The 19,258-nt window shown below is 40.4% G+C and overlaps 2 protein-coding genes across 5 annotated transcripts; one reads left to right on the top strand and one right to left on the bottom strand.

The window, feature by feature from the left end:
- Positions 1-1,802: 1,802 nt before the first annotated feature.
- Positions 1,803-9,946, bottom strand: babam1 (BRISC and BRCA1 A complex member 1). 3 transcript variants are annotated; one of them, XM_015970909.3, is made up of 9 exons: positions 9,892-9,946; positions 8,275-8,711; positions 8,107-8,165; positions 7,909-8,029; positions 7,677-7,755; positions 7,552-7,576; positions 7,309-7,438; positions 7,068-7,154; positions 1,803-2,520 (listed from the first exon to the last, which is right to left on the bottom strand). In XM_015970909.3, the coding sequence occupies exons 2-9, from the start codon at positions 8,704-8,706 to the stop codon at positions 2,320-2,322; spliced, it is 1,134 nt and encodes a 377-aa protein (XP_015826395.1). In that variant the 5' UTR covers positions 8,707-8,711; positions 9,892-9,946; the 3' UTR covers positions 1,803-2,319. The 3 variants fall into 3 exon arrangements, with proteins under 3 accessions (XP_015826395.1, XP_054608145.1, XP_015826397.1); XM_054752170.2 differs by having other exon boundaries at positions 9,924-9,944; XM_015970911.3 differs by having other exon boundaries at positions 9,810-9,935.
- Positions 9,947-12,298: 2,352 nt separating this feature from the next.
- ushbp1 (Usher syndrome 1C binding protein 1) lies at positions 12,299-18,888 on the top strand. Of its 2 annotated transcripts, none has more exons than XM_015970912.3 (14): positions 12,299-12,495; positions 13,344-13,567; positions 13,719-13,855; positions 13,943-14,106; positions 14,281-14,460; positions 14,588-14,826; positions 15,535-15,675; positions 15,828-15,916; positions 16,040-16,169; positions 16,244-16,472; positions 16,648-16,806; positions 17,699-17,796; positions 18,161-18,283; positions 18,360-18,888. In XM_015970912.3, exons 1-14 carry the CDS (start codon positions 12,490-12,492, stop codon positions 18,523-18,525), a joined length of 2,085 nt encoding a protein of 694 aa, XP_015826398.3. In that variant the 5' UTR covers positions 12,299-12,489; the 3' UTR covers positions 18,526-18,888. The 2 variants fall into 2 exon arrangements, with proteins under 2 accessions (XP_015826398.3, XP_070410065.1); XM_070553964.1 differs by having other exon boundaries at positions 16,040-16,163.
- Positions 18,889-19,258: the final 370 nt, after the last annotated feature.

Here is a 19,258-nt window from a genome sequence, read left to right on the forward strand (position 1 = left end):
CATCAGCTGGGTATGAATTACATGGTCGAGGATTAAATCTTTTGACACTAATGTATGTGGTCTAAATGTGTTCTACAGTGTGTTCGGACTGTCGTGTTCCTGTAATGTAGAACAGTCACGGGTGTCTGTCTTCCTACAAATGCTCGGAAAAAAATAAATAGGCTACTTTGTGAAGGAATTAGGACATAATATAATATATAATATTATTCAATTATTACCAAAAATCATCAGGGAAAATGTGACAACATTTAATTTTTGTGATTTGTCCCACCATACGCTGTTCAAACTGATTTACGGCGCAGGGATGTTTGGAACTATTGAGAGCTCCATGAACCACGTGACCGCGAGTTCAAAGCGCGTCGCAACTCTCTCTTTCTACAGCTCTGCACCTGACTGAATAAGTTTTGATTACAAGAAAGGGTTTATTTATAAATAACATTGATATGCAAAATTAACAAATACTTTTTGTAGATTTAAAAGATATTTAATGTGATTTCAATCACTGTAAATTAATTGACAGTTCTTCAGTAAAGGTATTTACTGTGCAGCTGTAAAATCTACAGGAAAACTCTGGTAATCACCGCTGCCAGGGATTTCCTGTACAAACAACAGGTTTTTTTTTTACAGTGCAGCATAAAGATGAAGTGATTTTGGGTGAATTCAAATAAAGAAACATGATGGGCCTCTGTCAAGAACTATTACGATGATCGGGTGCTGATGATCAGATAACCAGACTCATCTCCTCTTTAAGGAGAGGAACACAAACTCATAACATTGTACTGCTGTTTCAGCCTGTAGAAGTTCTGGCTAAACTTTATTTTCTTTCATGGGCCAAAGTGACATAAAATGTTAAATTCAACTTTAAAATGGTTGACAGGAAGCTTTGGTTTACTTTCAGTAACAGAAGATGGTTTTCCCTCTTCAGACACAATGGACATCAGGGGATAAAAGTCAAAATGTCCCAAAAGGACATTGAAGAGGTTTTTAGTAGCTGGTTAGTGAAGGATATCCATCAGCTAGCTGGCTATTATTGATTCAGCCCAGACACCTGCTGGTATTATTAAACATAGATATGCTGGTGGTGGTCAGAGGGATCGGTGGTGCCTCTGTCAGTACGCCCCAGGGCAGCGGTGGCTACATCGTAGCTCATCACCACCAGGGTGTGAATGGGTGAATGACTGATTGTGTTGTAAAGCACCTTGGGGGTTCCAGGACTCTAGAAGGCGCTATATCAAATACAAGCCCTAAACCATACACGCCATATAAGCATCCAACATTTTAAATGAAGGTTTATTATTTTTAACGCTCCAAACAGACCCTGATTCATTTCTGAAATTCAGATGATAGCTCAGGTTAAAAATAACCAGGCCTTTTATTGTCATTTCTTAATGTTATTTCAGTGACCATTTAGTGCCATGCTGTAGTTCTTTTTTAAAACACAGAGCAGTTTTGTTTACCTGTTTTCCCACTACGTTTCGTTTGCGGCTGCAAACTTCCTCAGGCTGACGCTCAACCATTTAGTTAGTTTTTAAAGCTCTCTTGTTTCACTAGTTAATTTAAAAATCTTCAACAACCTGTTAAAATGCAGGAAATGGCATCATCTTCTACAGTGGTAAATGTACAGGAGGCACGTTTAACAGAATTAAATAGATTTCAACCATTTGCCATTTCATCTGCTTTTAGTTTTAGTCTTCAAAAGAGTAAAAGTTCTCCCCCAGTGAAGCATGAAGATGTTTAGCTTTATCTCAAACGAGGATTTGCTGCCATCTCCTGGCCAAAAATATTTAAAGCAAAAGAAAACATTTGCTCAGAACTAAACATGACTTTTAATAACCCAAAAACAACTTTAGAAAAGCTGGATTTCCACCACCAGAGAGATCGTTGTCAAAGAAAATACATCTGATCAAACAAAACAAATGAACAACAACCCTTTAAAAACAGAAAATACATTCAAACAAGCTATTAAAAAGAGGGAAGTTTCCAACTGAAAGGCATCAAAACAGATAAAACCAGTGAGTTTTGTGCAGGACATTTAAAACATTTATTTTATTCTGTCCAAAAGCTCTTTGTGGAAACGTGTTGCACTTATTTTCATTTGCTTGATTTCCTACCTTAGGATTTACAAGGAGATGATTAAAATGAATATGGGTGTAAGCTCAGTGCCTTAACCACTACATTTACATCCTCGCCATCATTACTGACAATCAGTCACGTTGCAGTAATTCTCATGACCTGTATGTCAGTAAATGGAGAAGTAAAAAATCCTTTTAAAACCAGTAGAACAGAGTACTCTCTGCTCACCAGCAGCTTGTGTCTGCTTTACACCATCGCTTCGGAGTCCTGGGGGTCGTCGCCCTCCAGCAGACTGTAAGATGCGTGACTCTGGAAAGGTCTCTGTAAAGGATGGGCCAACAGCTTAGCCATGCAGTTGTGCAGCTCGATAGCAAGCCCACTCAGGGAGACTTCATAATGGTAGCACATGCCCTTTGAGTCCAGGTTACAGAAAGAAGAGTAGTTGTCCTGAGGAAGATGAATAGAAATATTCAGCAAGGGAGGGAAAAAAAGACTGAAAAATACAACAGAAATATTTACTTTGTAAGGCCGGATCGATGCACGTGTCACATCCGCAGTCAAAAGAAACAAAACCATGAGTTTTATTTAGCATCCCAACATGAAAGTCAAGTCAGAATTTTTGGTTAAAACAAAAACTTAACACGTTTCTGTTTTACAAAGTTCACGTGTGAAATTTAGAAGCATGACAAAATATTGCCTCACTTTTGCAACACTTGGGATGTTCTAGAACGACTTTTTCTTACAAGTGGAAACGGCTCTTTGTGCCTCTATAAAGCATATGAAACTTTGTTGAGGCTCAAAAAGGCCCAGGAGCCCATAATAAAACCCTACAATGGAGAGACTGGTTTTCCCCACCCACTCGACCAGGATATGAATATTAAATGAGCTATGTGCTGATTGGCCAGTTTACCCTGAGGGCTCTAGGATGCTGCCTGGTGTTAGAAACTCTGTACAGTTTTATCCTGATAATCCTGGATAACACAAAGCTCTGGATCTGGCAAACTTTCTGGAACATCATATTTGTTATTCCGACATTATTCTTTGTTTTTCCTCTTCTCCAATAAGGATAGCAGTAGCTTGGGTTAGCGTTGTTCTGTGGTTAGCATTACCGCCACAAACATTTATATATTTTTACAATAGAAGTGGTTGGGACATGACTAAACAAACACACATCACCCCCCTCACCCTCTGAAATACATAAACAAATGAACGGTTGTTAATATTGGCCCAGTTTTATTTATTGGACCAATATGTTTAAAAATGCCTAACATGGGCCAATAACGATATTGATGCCAACATACTGTGCATCCCTAATTTAAAAACATATTTTGATGCCAGGAAAGTGCTTATTTTCAACATGCAGCAATAGTTACTTTGAGTTTTGTGTGAAAATATGAAATACACATAATTATTTAAATTGAAGTACAAATTACGTGCGATTCAGGACATAAGGCTGACCTCGTTCACTTACATTCATTTTTTTTCCATTTAAGGGGATCCATGAGCCAACAGGAAGGGGAGGAGCCTTAGGCTCCCTAAAATGCTGCTTAATTAGATTTAAAGGGGCATTATGGAAGTTTGACAGCCAAAACATGTATAGAAATAATACATTTCTTCTTCATACATTCTCCTGCAATGCCCTGGTCCTGTAGAATGAGCCCTGGCATTTTTACTGTGATTGCCTGCTTTTCTGTAAAATCACAGAAAAAGAGAGCTGCTCGGGTCGAGCAGGCTGCTTCATGCGCGTTCATGCTCAGGCATCGCCCGTAGCATTTGCTGTCAGTAGCTTTAGCAGCAGAGAGAGAGGTAGTGCCAACTCAGAGACTTTGTCGCTGTTCCTAACGCCTAGTGATGAACCTAGCTACATTTCTAAGGGCCTTAGCTACTTTCTTCTAGATATTTCCTGCAAATTAGCAACAAAATAGCCATTTTCGCTCCGAACCATTCTTTGAACGTCGTTTCAGCTGTCATCAAGGATATAAATGTTACAGATACAAAAGACATCACTGGTGCTATAGCTCACCTTGTAAGACGTCGGACACTCGTGCAGAAGACCCGGGTTCGATTTTGGATGTGAACATAGTTTTTTATTTAGAGTTTATTTTTTACATTAATGGTATATTTTTTACAGTAAGATGCCCAAATTTTTATTTGAGACTCGCCGAACGGCATTGAATTCACAGATAAAAAAGGGTTCAACTTTCATTTTGGAACAATTTTTCAAGCAAGGGAAGGGAATGATCTGAGCATGCAGGAGGACTGACCCATCATAAACCTTTGTCGGCTGTGCTGAAGAGAAAGGTACAGAACCAAATTATTTAATTAATTAGCTGCGCGTTCTCCTGTCCTCCGGGCCACACACACACACACACACACACACACACACACACACACACACACACACACACACACACACACACACACACACACACACACACACACACACACACACACGGGACTGTCTCAGCTGTTATTTTTGTTAAGGAGTGTGCACGTACAGCATGCGCACCTCGTGCACGAGCCTACTATTGAAGCTGCCGTTACGCTTTTGGCCTGAGGGGGCAATCGCGAGCATAAAAATTCAAAACTCCGTAAAGTCCCTTTAAGTAAATGGTGTCATGTTCTTAACACCTAGTTGGATGAACCAACATTAAGCATTTGGCCCACTGTAAAACTAAGAGGATAGTTTTTTTAAGCGTGGCAAAAAGAACAAATAGCAAATGTGCAAAACTAAAGTTGATGAAATAATCATTGCACAATTAAAGCTGTTATGGCGAATCTGCAAACAAGCTGGGTTTGGAACGCAAACACGGTCATGGAACCCTCCCCCCCACAGGTATCTTCCCTGAAACACTTCTGCAGGAACCAGAAATCTGCGATGACGGACACAACGAGAGGGCTGAACGATTAGTTGCACATGCAATTAAATTGCGATGTGGCAAAAGGAGATTTTCTAATCGCAAAGGCTGTGATTTGACTGGCAGCGAGTGGTTAGCACAATGCTAAAACTCATCGGGATGCTAATGCTAATATCGCAGATTACATTCTCACAAATTACGAATTAGGAACATGCCAAATCATTACATTTGGAGTCTAATAAAATATAAAAACTGCCATCAATCAAATAAGCAGACAGATATTTTGGCAAAGTTAGAAAACCGTATGAGACTTTAACTCCGATGAGTTCTGGCTAGCAGCTATGGATGTAACTCAACTACGGAAGATCTGCATGGACAAGACGTCAAACACTCTAAACACTAGGGACTTCAATAAATAGGACAAAATTCTTTCCTGCAAATACATTTTCACAGGTGTTGCTAATACCTGTACTCCTTCAAGGGATGTGCTCCTGGCTGTAAAGCATTGCACCTTCAAATACAAAAATGTGTCTTTACTTGTGGGTGTGTATGTATATGTAGACAAATGAACTTGTTCATATGATATGAAGATAAATATGTAGATACATAAACTTGTTTATATTCAGTACAAGTTACATAGATTTTTTTTTGCTTCCGTTCCATTGAAAAATATGAGAAAATAATCTTGAATTAAATCGCAATTAGATTATTGAAGAAAAAAAAATCACAATTAGATTACTTTCCAGAATCGTTCATCCCTAGTAAACGCCTGCTGCTGTTTTCTACACCCAAAGATCTTTTGTTGTCTGTGACGTCAAAATGGTGTTTTTCTTTTATTCCCTAACCCTAAAGTTGATGTGGCAGCAGCCAGATGTTTCTCCTTCTCTGGCTTTATCGAGACCCTTTCACACCAGTGGTGTTCTGTTGCTAAATAAGTGAGTGTGTTATGTGTGGAGGACCCAGGGTAGTGCAGCAGGTCGGCGAAACAAACCACCGGAAGGTCCAATAGTTGCTTTTGGTCCGAAATGGGTTATTAGTGAACGTTTTTAGACAAATGCGAGATAATCAACTTTATTATTTGTTTTCTTTTAACCTCCACTACATATTTATAGCTTCACCATGTTAGAATGTTGTTAAGGGGCATGAAAAAATGTTTTTAAATGATTAGTTTTCCAAATTTGCCTTTGCAGCTTTAATTCATAATAGAGCATGCTGTAGATCAGCCTTTCTCAAATGGGGGTACGCGTACCCCTGGGGGTACGTAAAGAAACTCCAGGGGGTACATCAGAGAAGCAGACTGTGTCTAAAAAAGAGCTTGATCACAGCAGTTGCCTCCCTGCCACCAAGGATGAAAAAGATCCTCAGTGAAGCACAAGCCCAAGTGTCTCACTAAAAAGTCTGTAAAAACACTCCGATCAGTGCAGTAATGTTAAGATTTCAGTCTTCTTTTTGATTTTTAAAAATATATTTTGAGATTTACATTTGTTTTTAGCAATTGTTATTTAAAATGACGTTGATGATTTATTTTAGAGAACAGATATACTATGATCCCAAAAGAGAACACTTTATGTTGATATGCTTTTTATGAGCACAAATCTTTAATTATAATTAGCTTAATCATTTCTTTGGCCTGTATTTGATTTTTTTTTATATTTCTAGTTATATATATATATTTTCCAAATAGTTCCAGAGATACTACAAAAAATGTGCAGTGTTTTGCACATTTATGGATTTTTCAATGGGTAATCTTATGGTTTTAAATAGTTTTATGGTGACTGTTTTCAATTAATTAATTAGAATCTCATTTTAGTGTTGAAAAATATTTCCAATACATTTAGTTATGGAGTATTAACATTTAAAATATTCAAAATAGTTTTTTTTTCCCCAAATGGTTGAATTTTGTACTTGTTTATCAGTTTCAAAGTTTAATAAATCAGTTACTGAAGGCACCTATTTAAGGTCTTGTTTTTTACAACCAAAAATGTTTTTGCGCTGATTTGGGGTACTTGGCTGAAAAAAAAATTTCACGGGGGTACATCAGTGAAAAAAGGTTGAGTACCACTGCTGTAGATAATGAAGCTGGCGCACAAAATTAAGTTTAATCATCCTCAATTAATCAAAATCCTCTCTACTCACCCTCCAGCTGGTTTCATCTCCCTGCTCATCCACGCCGTTATGTAAATAAATCACATCAAAGAAAAAATAGGGGGATTGCAGCATTTTCTGTAACAACACACACAGAGAGAGGCAGTTCATTTGATAATAAAAACAGCCAGAAAAACAGTGCCTAGGAGGCTGTTCAACGCCCAGTAATAAGGATAAATGTATAAACCACAACATGAACAGATGAGAGACCTCTCAGCAGTGTTATACTCACACTAACCGCCTCGGAGGGGTTGAGCTGTAAAGGTCCAGCATGACGGCTGTAGATGAGCACCGTTCGCACCACGTACGGCGGTGGGATGGTCTGAACATTCTCCATTGAGGGAAGATCAATTTTCTGACGACTACAAAAAGCACAAACTTTAATTTGGATAATTTACACTAAACTTGGGTCAAAAATGATAAAAACAGTGTGTTGCTTGTATTTTCATAAGTTGTATATACCAGTGAGACTTACATAACATTAAGAAGATCTTCCAGATCTAGAAAGAGCAGTTAAGCTTGAAACAGAATGTCTTGAATTTGTCAAGAACTTTTAAATTAAAATAAGAAACTAATGATTTGTTTGAAGCAAAAGGATACTGAAAGACTCGCACACATTAGTCTCCAGGTCATACAGACAGCTGCACAGCTCCCTGGGATCAGACGTGAAGCCTGACAGCTGAGACATCCACACGCATGTGGCATTTATTAACACAAAGTTCACAAAAATATCACAGTCAGAAAATATATTGTTTTTTAATTATTTCATAAATAAACCAAGTAGTCCCATGATCGAAAGGTGCGTGATTATTTAAAAGGTTCCTGCACTCACCCACAGGGCATCGTCATTGACAATAACCAAAGCAAACTCGTGCCGTTTGTCAATCTTGTGCTTTGTTCTCACGAACATCTCAATCATCTTCTGGGATATGTTCAAAGCATTTGTCTTAGATCTGAACGGAAATGCAATAAAATCACACAAAAATAACAAAAAGCAATGGTAATGAAAATGGTTTGTGTGAATACACACCCGTTAAAAGACTCCAACTTTGGCAAGGACATCTCTTCAGAAAGATCCAAGCAAATTATCTGTCAAAAGGAAAGGAAAGTAGGAGCTCTGGGGTTATTCAAAGTTGAACATGTTTGTGTGATAGTTCCTGAATTAGTAAAGGATTCTGATCGTATAATGTGGACCCACCACTTTCTCTGGACAGTTGACCCGAGGAACGTTGATCTGGTACTCTGCAGGTGGTGGGACGGGTGCTGTGAGAGTGGACTGTTGCTGTGTTGACTTTGGTCTTTCTTTAGCTGACACTGCAGCAGCTGACAGCTGTACTGTGGTGCTGGCTGCAGCTCCTGCACCAGCAGCCGAAGAAGCAGAGGCCTGAGCTGCAGCGGCTGAGATGGTCGTGGTGATGGAGCTCGGAGGGCTGTCGCTGGTCGAGGCCTCGCCCTCACCCTCCACACGACTCCCCACAGCTGGCTGAGAAATGTTCTGGTTACCATTGCCTCCAAGGCTACCTGTGCTGCTGCGACGGTCCTCAGCACCTTCAGGGTTGGAGCGGGTCCGAGGTCGCAGCTCTACCGGGCGCTCCTCTCCGTCAGCTGGGCCAGGCTCTGGTGTCTCCATGGATGCTGGAAAACGAAAGTTAAAAGCTGATTTTAAATGATTGGTATTTCAAGTCTGATCATGCACAGTAAACCTTAAGCCTTATGTTCCCGCAAGGAACCTTCGGTCAGCACAACAAGAACTGTTAGTCATTCCGAAACACAGACTACAATCCCGAGGGGGTCGTGCTTTCTCGGTGCTGGGGCCAAGGCTCTGGAATGAGCTACCTACATGGGTTAAACAGGCCAGCACGCTCGGCAAGTTTAAGAGCCAGCTGAAAACTCACTTTTATTCTTTAGCTTTTATTCAGGAAGAGTCCTGTTAACTGTTGGCTTTGCACTTTTTGCAGCCCCACCTAGATTTTATCTGCATGTTTTAAATGGTTTTATATGTTTTTATTTTTTTATGCTTATTTCTGCTGTGCAGCGCTTTGTTTGGTCCTTGGGCGCTATATAAATAAAGTTTTAGTTAGTTAGTAAACAAACATGCAAATGAATGAAAAAGCAGCTTCATTTGATTTGAACCACAAAAAATATTTACTTTATTCACTCAAAAAAATTACATAACTATACATAGTCTAACTCAAAGCTTTTAGACAGAATAACGTTTTAGGCAAGGCAGCATTATTTGTATTTACGTTTCAATTCAATCAGCTTTATTTATGAAGCGCCTTCCTCGACCCTGTCGGGAAGCCCAAGGCGCTTCATACACAGAAGCAATTCAATGTACTTTCCCAGAGCAAGAACTACAAGAACATGAAACATTAAAATCAACGTGACACCTTAAATCACCTTCATTAATTTCTTATTCGTGTTTCAGTTTCTTTGCATTGTTACAATTGTATTATTTTACATAAAGCCATTTGGAAACTTTGACATGAAGCTGCGATTTCACTCAGCAGATAACTGTAACAATAAAGCCTGTGCCGGTCTTCCTTTTGTACATGTAAGCCATCGCGTCTAAAAGGCATGACGGTTCTCTCGAGCGTTTAACAAACTGGATAAAGGCTCGATAGCGTTACCACTTTTAGCCGTTAGCATTGGTTAGCTCTCGGAAAGCAATACACCAAAACAGCAGAGTGGTTAAATATTATGCTGCTACGTCTGGAAAAGATGAAAACTTACGTCTTTGTTTACTACAGTATGTTTATGAATTATATACCATAAAGACTCTTTGAAAGTTAAAACATTTAAGCGACAAGCTTACATCTGTTTATTTTGGACCAGCAACTTCCTTACCGGAAATGAGTTAATCCGGAACCGGGACGCCTAGCATCATGGGTAATGTAGTTACTATCACAGCGGATTAAATCAAAAATTGTTTCTTCTTCGGTAAGTGGTTGATTAATCAAACATATAATTTTCTAAGGGAAACAAGCATTATGAGCATAAATAAATAAACTACTTGAACGAGTTGTAATTGCATTACTTTTCATTGTAATTTCTCCCCCCCCCCCCTTTTTTTCCAACCAAATAAAGGTTTTTTTTTTTTTGCTATTTCGCATTGCCTGTCTATTTAATTTAGGCATATACATTTCAGAAAATTAGACTCATGGCTTTTAATTGAGCGTGTCAGAAATGATATTCCTTTCTTTTTAGCATGTGCCCTGATCAGCACATTGTGCATATGTGTGTGTGTGTGTGTGTGTGTGTGTGTGTGTGTGTGTGTGTGTGTGTGTGTGTGTGTGTGTGTGTGTGTGTGTGTGTGTGTGTGTGTGTGTGTGTGTGTGTGTGTGTGTGTGTGTGTGTGTGTGGTGTTTAGAGTTGCCACGACTGGCTTCTTCGCTAAATTGCATAAGATAAATTGTTAAAAGCATGAACAATTAATTTGTAAACACTTTATTTAGGATAAAAACAGAAAAGAAATACACTTTAGGAAAATGAAAAAGTGACCTGGCGGGGATGCAAAGCCGAATACCTCTAAATGTCCCAATACCAAGTGCTGGTAACATCGGGAAAAAGGAACACGAGAAACTAGAGAGGTACCAGGGCCTCAAAGAAGAACTTGAGGAAGCCTGGAGAGTGAAGACATCGGTGGTACCCGTGGTCATTGAGGCACTTGGGGCCCCCAGACTGCAGGAGTGGCTAAAGCAGATCCCAGGAAATACATCAGACATCTCAGTCCAGAAAAGTGCTGTTCTAGGAACAGCTGAGATACTGCACAGAAGCCTGAAGCTCTCAGGCCTCTGGTAGAGGTCCCAAGCTTAAAAGGATACATAAATGGATTGGTTTTCTCTTTCTCAACCAACATAGGGGGTGTTACTCACTTTGACCTTGAGGCTTTCAGTCCATACTCTACACAGTTAATAATAAAACAAGCCTTAACCCTCTGGGGGCAGGCGTTGCAGATTTGCAACGTTAAAACCTACCTACTTGGTTACCCCACCTTCGTATTTCATGAGCATTTTCTAACTCAGAAGTACCCCTGATGGACTTAGTTGTTCGTCCTTTTATCAAAACTTATTTTGAGCCTGAGAGGGTTAAATAAAGATGCCGGGGACCATTACTTACTTACTCAGACAAAATTAGCATTATAAATGGTTTGGCCCCATGTGAAAGACCTAAAACTGGAGCATTGACAACATGAAGTGTAGTGCTTGGAGAAGACAGCAACAGGTGAATTAAACTAAAAAAAATAATTCTAAAGTACATTCTGAAATCTCATTTCAAATAACTGAAATATATTTTTCTGAAAGGCGTTTTGGATACATATTGTGTTAAAAAAATAAAAGAATAAAGGAGCAATGCAATGCATCGCCACAGGCTGAACTCACCCAGCATTATCACAAGGACCTGTTTGGTGTGCCACCCCAAAATTTTCTTTAGCCCCATCTAGCCACCCTTATCAGAAATTTCTGGGGGCGCCCCCTGGGGGGCACTCCTATGTAAGCAAAACGTAACAGTGGCCATTTTTCTATGTGGATTTTTGTAATCTCCAGTTTATATTTTAAAAATGCATAATGCCCTTCAGCATATGTCAGTTTTCTAATTTTATATAAAATAAAAACACACTAATAATTTATCTTGTGGAATTTACCTGTTCTTTACATATCACATCTCTTCTCATGATCAGATATCCTTAAACTGGAGACCATCCAACCACAAATTACAGATAGGTTCCCTCAAGATGAAGCATCACCATGATGCTCAGTTCATTCAGCATTTGTGGAAAAAGACTCAGCCAATATCCTTAATTGCCTCCTATTGAATAATTTTTGCATGAGCGATTGTATTTCAGCTGGCAGCAAGTTATTTAACCCAAACTGGTGCAATGAGTTGCTCCTCATTTCTTAAACCACGTGGAAAGACACATCTGATGGTCATGGAAAAAAAGATGTTAGTCTGTTTGAGAAGAGCCAGCTCATTGCATGCATCAAGCAGAGAAAACGTCTAAGGAGATTGCAGAAATGTATAAAACTGGGTTAAGACTTATGTAACGCTTTATTAAAACTGCTCTGATGGGTCCAGATGGACCCTGTTCCAGAGTGATGGGCAACAGGATGAAGCAGCACAATACAACACTGCCTCAACACCAGCGGTGGAGAAAACAGGAAAGGACACTGAGCGAAGGGTAATGGGTGGGGTTGTCTTTCTGAATGTTTTCCGCTAACTTCATTCATCACATAAACAAGGCTAGGCAGACAGACTGGGTGCAGTTTGTTACAGCCTCTAAATGACTGAAGACTGGAAAATATAATTACACAAAATAGCAGGGCGATAGAAAATCATCTCTCCAGAATCTGTCAAATGTTTCCACACCTCAGATTATCATAACCTCAGATTGCAGCTGTAAGAACCAACAACTATGGAGGTGAGTTGTGATTTATTTATTTGCCTTTTTTGTTTTACAACATGTACGTTTGAAATATCCAGTCTAATGTTGTTTAACGCTGGGTAAAAATGCTTCATAGCGTTGCGTTAATCTGATCTATTAGAAGATTGTTTCTAGAGTCACTGCACTTTATATTAAATGTTTGTTTAATTATTCTGATACTGCGAGGGTTTTAAAAGGTTCCCTTTGTTGGAATGAGGAGTCGTTTCATGCTCAACCTAATCAGATTTGCATTCTTGTGCGAATGTGAAATCCTAAACTGCCAGAAATTGTGAAAGTGACCACAAGTCTCACAAAGTATCCACGGCATGCTGCGATAGCCTCTGACATTGATAAGAAATCTCCCAGACTCAGAGAACAGGAATCTGAAGCATGTTGTCTTCTCTGGTCTGAACAAATAGGCTGAGATTTGACTCAATTAAATGTGGGTGTGATTCTGAGTGATTTTAGTCAAACTTTGTAACTGAAACCAAATTAAACATTTGGTGGTTTTAATTTGTAGGCGTTAATCCAAATCTCTTAGTGAAAACAATGGACGGTATGATCCACAAATATTTGCCTGACAGGAAGTTGGATCACAGGATGTTTTTGGTTTCCTCCTTTTCCGTTTGCTTAAAACAATAGCTGCAGTTCAGTCTGATGGCTGGCTTCAGACAATTATAATTTGGGAACATTACGGGCACAAAACACGGGATTTTGTGTTGCGTCAGTTCACAAAACAGCGTTCAACAGACAGATTGGGAGCTGAATCTGTATTTAATAAAAAACTGTGGCTGAATAATGAAGTTATTTCTTCACAATTGAAATTAAACTCCATGTCTGAGCAGGACTCCAAGAGGGGCAGATGCAACAGCCTGGATCCTGCTTCCCTGTGTGACAAGGAGGCGCTGAACCCTGGTGATTATGTAACCTTTGACCCAGAGGGTTCAGATCTTCTGGTGAACCTCGAACCCACACCAGCAGAGGTGGCTCAGTGTGAAGCTGAAGTCGGCACCCTGCTCAGCATCATCAATGAGCTAAATAAGAAGATGGGCTCCCTGAAGGCCCCGAGGTGAGTGAAGAGTCACGTGACCTTCTGCTGCACCATTGCTGAAACCCACTGAGCTGCAGATCTGAATCACTGGTGTCTCATGGATAGTTTTACTTTCAGCGATCACTCAATTTACCTAATTTCAACACAAACACTGCTTTTTTTATCTCAGTGAACCAGGTGACATGAGATCACCAAGTCCATCCAGACCTCTGGTCCCAGACCTCCTGTCTCATCGGCTGCTCAGAAGCAGCCCAGACAGGAACTCTGCATCTAGCATCACATCTAAACATCCAGTCATGACCCAAGGTTGAACCTCATCTGAATGAATTTTCTGCACCTGGGTTGGGAGTATTTTAATGTCATGTGCTGTACTTTTGCTAATTCCCCCTCTAGGGGGCGGTACTGTCATCTGGACAAAGTTGCAGGATGTTTTATCATCAGTGGAGGACTCAATCAACTTCAGAAGAACCTGGGCTGCTCCCATCACAGCCTCAGATCACGCCAAACACAAAGAGCACCTGAGAGCTGCTCAGGAAAACTGGGCTAAAGCCACCCAGGTGACAAACTAGAGGGAATTTATCAACACTGTGAGAACAGCTAAACATTTTAACAAAATGTGACACCTGGAAAAGATTAGAGGCATTACGGCATGCTTCAAGTAATGAAGATTTTGTCAGTCTAATTTCATTCAGGGAGAAAACATATCCACCAATGTTGTTGACTGGTTGCAGATACTGGATGAGATGGAGAAGGAGTTTGGGATTTCATGTCCATTGGGCCTGCAGAAGGACCAGAGCCTGGATGACTTGCTGGGTGTGGACAGACGCGAGTCCTCTCCCAGGACCATCATGCAGAAACACCAGGAGGAGCTGCAGAAAGCACGGAGCTCAATGGAAGAGGAGAAGAACAAGGTAGGGTCGCTTAGATATAGGGAGTAGAGTTTGGTGGAGCTGGATCAGATCTCCAGTTTTGATCTTTTAACGTTTTATAAGTTAGACAAAAACAAACACAAAGGTTTTTTCCATTTTCATGTTTCAGTTTTTTGGGTTCAACAAGGCCTGCAGGTCCGGGAGTCACTCTCCTTCCTACCGACCACCTGCTGGGGCTCTCAGTCCAGACTGGGCTTCTTCCTCCTATCCAGGTTCACCTTTACCCCAGAGAAGGTCGTCTCGAGCTGTAACGCCTTTGTCTCTAGTTGGGGACGCATCCTCACTGAGCTCTGTCAGTCCATGTCCCAGCCCCGTCAGTCTGGAGTCTGAGACAGAGCGATTGAGTAGGTGAGATTTGTATTTTGAGAAAATTTCAGGAATAAAAGGATTCCCAAGTCACGTACTGGTTTGTGTTTTAAAGATTAAATGAAGGATTTATGTAGATGTTTCATTTATACACTTGCACCCCTAAAAAACTCCTAATTTTTTGACATTTTATCTTATGTTTAGTCTGAAACGAATATAAAATCTTCTCTAGAAAAATAAAATGGCCTAAAATAAGGTAAAAATTCTTAAATATGACCCAAATTTTCTTTTCTTTTTTTTTTGAGTAAAACAAAATCTGCCAAGGACATAAGCAAAAGTTGCTTATTTGGCTAGAAATCTTAAGACAAAAAAATTAACTTAAAATTAGATTATTTTGCTAGTTTTAAGATTTGTAGAAGAGTTACTCATGTCCTTGGCAGATTTTGTTTCACTCAAAACAAGTAAATTTGGATCATATTTAAGAATATTCACCTTATTTTAAGTCCTTTTATTTTTCTAGAGTAAATTTTATTTTATTTTTAGACTAAAATGTATAGAATTTATAAATATAGATTTGATAGAATTTTTTACTTTCTTAGAAATCATTTTTGCAGTGCATCTAGTTCAGTACCAGAGCCAACCACAAGAAGGCCTGCAGAGCTCTGCCTCTGCTGCAGGAGACTGCAGGCAGATTGGGTTGGACTGGTTGGAAACACCTCATTCCCCCTGTCTTCTGTCCCAATATTCCAGATGCATTGAGAGGCTAAAAGCCAAAAATGAGCGTCTGACTGCAGCTCTCGAACGAAGGAAGGGAGAGTCAGAGCAGAACAGCCTGAAACTAACCAGATTGGAGTCTGAATGCTCAGCTCTGCAGATGGCTCTCAGATACAGGTATTCCTCACCTGAATCTGCACTTTGCATCATCTGTCAAGGTTACAGATTGATACGTGTCAAAATAATGACTGTGCATGGGCCAGCAGTCCATGAGTGTTAAGTGTTTTTCTCATCTAACAAGGTTGTGTTTTGTGCACTTTGACTGACAGTGAGGAGTGCGAGGAGGCCTACAGCGAGCTACTGTCACTTTACGAGGCCAAGAGGCAGCAGAACATTCCTCTGCAGACAGACTCAGCAGGTGTTTGAACACCAAGTTTTACTGCAGCTTAAAGAGCTTGACACTAACACACATAACAGGTACGGATGTCATTCACACACATGGCCGACACAGTTTGAGTCAAACCATTTTCCCTGTCATCAGAGCCCGTCGGTGACAGGCAGCAGACTGACAATACATCAGCCCAGCTCGGGAAAATGGGAACCGAAGAGCTATCCACCTCCTTCTCCACAGCAGGAGTCACAGAGGACACTTTGAGTCTCACGAGGCAACTGTTAGAACAGAATCATTAAATCATTGTGCAGCTAAAGGTATAAATAACAAATCAGACTTTCTGGTTTTCTACAGAACGCCTGAAAAAACGGACCGGGAAGCTGCTCTTCAACAACAAATCAAGCGCCTGCAGAAGATCCGAGCAGACATTTGTGTGCCTAAACCAGATCCAGGAGTGGAGAGCAAACTGAGCCCAGAAAATGCTCCTCCTGCTGGGACCAGATGGGGCCAAGTGCAGAAGGAGAAACCTGTTGATAAAAGGAAGGAGAAAGCAGCAGTGTTTCATGAACTTATTTCAGTCAGGGTAGGAGCTGCTTTCAGAAAAGAGAATGTTTGGTCATCTCTACCTCTAAATGTACATTTTTTATCACCAGGTTTAAAACAAAAACATCACAAAAAAAGTTTTGGTTTATATTTACTATTTGGATACATATCTCATATAAATGCAAACGTGTATTTTCTGTTTGTGGTTCGTTCAGGAGGAAATGTCAGATATGCGAGCTCTGATCCGCTTGAAGGAGAAGGAACTCAGGTGTCTGGAGTGGAGTTTAATGGGTCAGAAGGCCCAGGAAGCAGCGGGAGTTTTCATCCCGGAGCGTCTCAGAGAGGAGGTGGAGCATCAGAGGAACGAACAACAGGTATCAAAACTCCTGCAGGAGAATATGTTTTTTTATATCGTAAAGTCAAGGTGAAAGGACCAAGAGGGAGCAGAGGGCTGCCCCACTGCGACAGAGCCCAATCAAATCTGGCCGTCCCACACGGGAAATCACACATCTACCAAAGCAGGATCCCTGCAGGCCCAGGCAGATATTTTAGTTCCTCAAGGTCTTCAGCCTGTCCTGCTGCTGCAGCTCTAAGTCACACCACATAACTTACATGCTGCCTTTAATGTTTATGGTTTTGACAGTTGGAAAGTAATTAGACCCGATTTGTTGCAAAGTGATTATGTTTAACTGTACTTTCCTACAAGGAGGTTGCAAACACAATAATCCGGAGATTCATTTGATTTAGGGCTGAACCGAATCGCGTAACAAGCTGTTCTGTAAGGATTTATTGACACGTAAAAACTCTGTTCTCATTTGGATTTGGATTTCTTGTTGGCTTGTTCAACAAAAGCAGGTGAGATAGAGTCCTATAATTCTCATCCTCAACATTTTACAAGAAACATCATTGAAGTCAAATTTTCATGGGCTCATATTTTAAATGACACTGATTTGGCCGCTGGCTAAACTATCGGTGCTGCATAGATGCAGATTTAAGTGCTGAAGGCATTTGTGCATTCAGGTGTAGAAATTCCCAACTCTGAGCTCTCTGAGTCTGATTTATTCAGCAACAAGAGAAACTGGAGCATTCTCTGGCACATCTGATCCATGCAGATGCCGTTCCACATTCTGGACGACCCCGTGTCATCTGTTGTTTCTGCAAAGCAATCAGTCACAGCAGATGGAACCTGAAAACCACAAGAAATGCAGCTTTAAAGTGCAAATAATGGAGCGTGTTCGAACGTTCTTTTTGCTTCTTATTTTTCAGAGATTCTGTGAGGCAGCTGCTAAGGCTGGATGTGACGGAGACGTTGCAAGTCCTCTAACCAGATCGATTCTGAAAGAGCTGCAAGCAGTTCTGCAGAGGTGAGCGTTCGTCTCTTTAGGCTACTGTTCTGTGTTTAACTGTATCACACGCATCAGAAAAACACTTAAATTCAATGGAATAAGAAGGTCTTGGAAAATACATTTGCTGCCTCTTGCTTGGCTTTTTCTGTTGCTTAGTAACTGCAGAAAACAGAAAAGCAGACTCTGACACAAAGAACTTGTTATTTTTCTTTGTGCAACGCTTCAGTGGCCTCCATCTTACATAACCGTGACTGCTGATTCGTTCTTTTTAAATTGCATTCTGTGTGACACTTAAATGAATAAAGTATGACTTTGCTGTGAGTAAAAAGCTCCACTGACTTAAGCAAACTGATAATATTAACTTAACATATTGTTTTTGCAGGGAACAAGCCCTGAAGAAGAGACTGGGCATGGCCCAGGACTCTCTGAGTACAGCTCTGACAGACAGCGCCCCCAGCAGGAAGGACAATGCAGAGCAGATCGCTCGCCTCACACAAGCTCACAGGTGATTATCCCCAAGAGAGAAACACAATTCTTGCTGTAAACCTTGTTCTAAACACACTTAATGCCCTTCATTCCAGTAAAGCCTTGAGTTCGTACAGACAGATTCGCAGGAAGTATCGGGAGCAGGTGTGGAGGCTGGAGCAGAAGGTGGCAGCCATGATGGAGAGTCAACACAACCAGAGTCAAGCTCCAAAATCTGCAGATGAGGAGTTGGAGTGGAGGAGAGAAGAGACTATTCTATAAGAAACTGATCCAAATATCACTAATGTCAGCAGCTTGTGCTAAGGGAGTTTTCTTCTCCACTGTCGCTACATGCTTGTTTAGTATGAGTATTTTTATGGAGACTGACACTAGTCAGTGACTCGATGTAATCTGCTGAGTTCCTTATATAGGAAACTTTTTACTGATTGGCTTAATGAACTGGCCTGTATTGGAATGTTTACTGTGTGAAGTGCCTTGAGACGACTCTTGTCATGATTTAGCGCTATATATAGAACTTTTACTCATGTTGTACAGCGCGTTGTGATTTATATCTGTGAAAGGCGCTATATAAATAAACTTTAATTACTTACTTACTTACTATATAAATAAACTAAATTGAATTAATGACCGCGTTTCACATTGTATTTGTAAGTAGTTAACAACTAAACTAATAATGGCACCCATGGACGTAGTTTTTACTTTAGAAGTGAAGGGGACACAGAACCGGGGTGGGGGTGTGGGTGGGGGGGGGGGGGGTATCTTAACAGAAAGTATACAAAAATATGTATAAAACTACAGCCTAGAGGATCTTTTATGCAATGTCAGAAATGCAGAACTGTCAAGTACACAGGTGGCAGGAACGGCCAATCACACGTTAGCAAGTATCAGCAGAGCCAATCGATGAGAGCATGGACGGTGTTAATGGGAAACAGGCTTCAGCACAAGCTGTTGTTTTCCGCTTGGTCCTAGTGCTCAACCAGTGTCTATTTAATAT

This window comes from Nothobranchius furzeri, chromosome 8 (genome assembly GCF_043380555.1).
Source record: "Nothobranchius furzeri strain GRZ-AD chromosome 8, NfurGRZ-RIMD1, whole genome shotgun sequence".
Taxonomy (NCBI): Eukaryota; Metazoa; Chordata; class Actinopteri; order Cyprinodontiformes; family Nothobranchiidae; genus Nothobranchius; species Nothobranchius furzeri.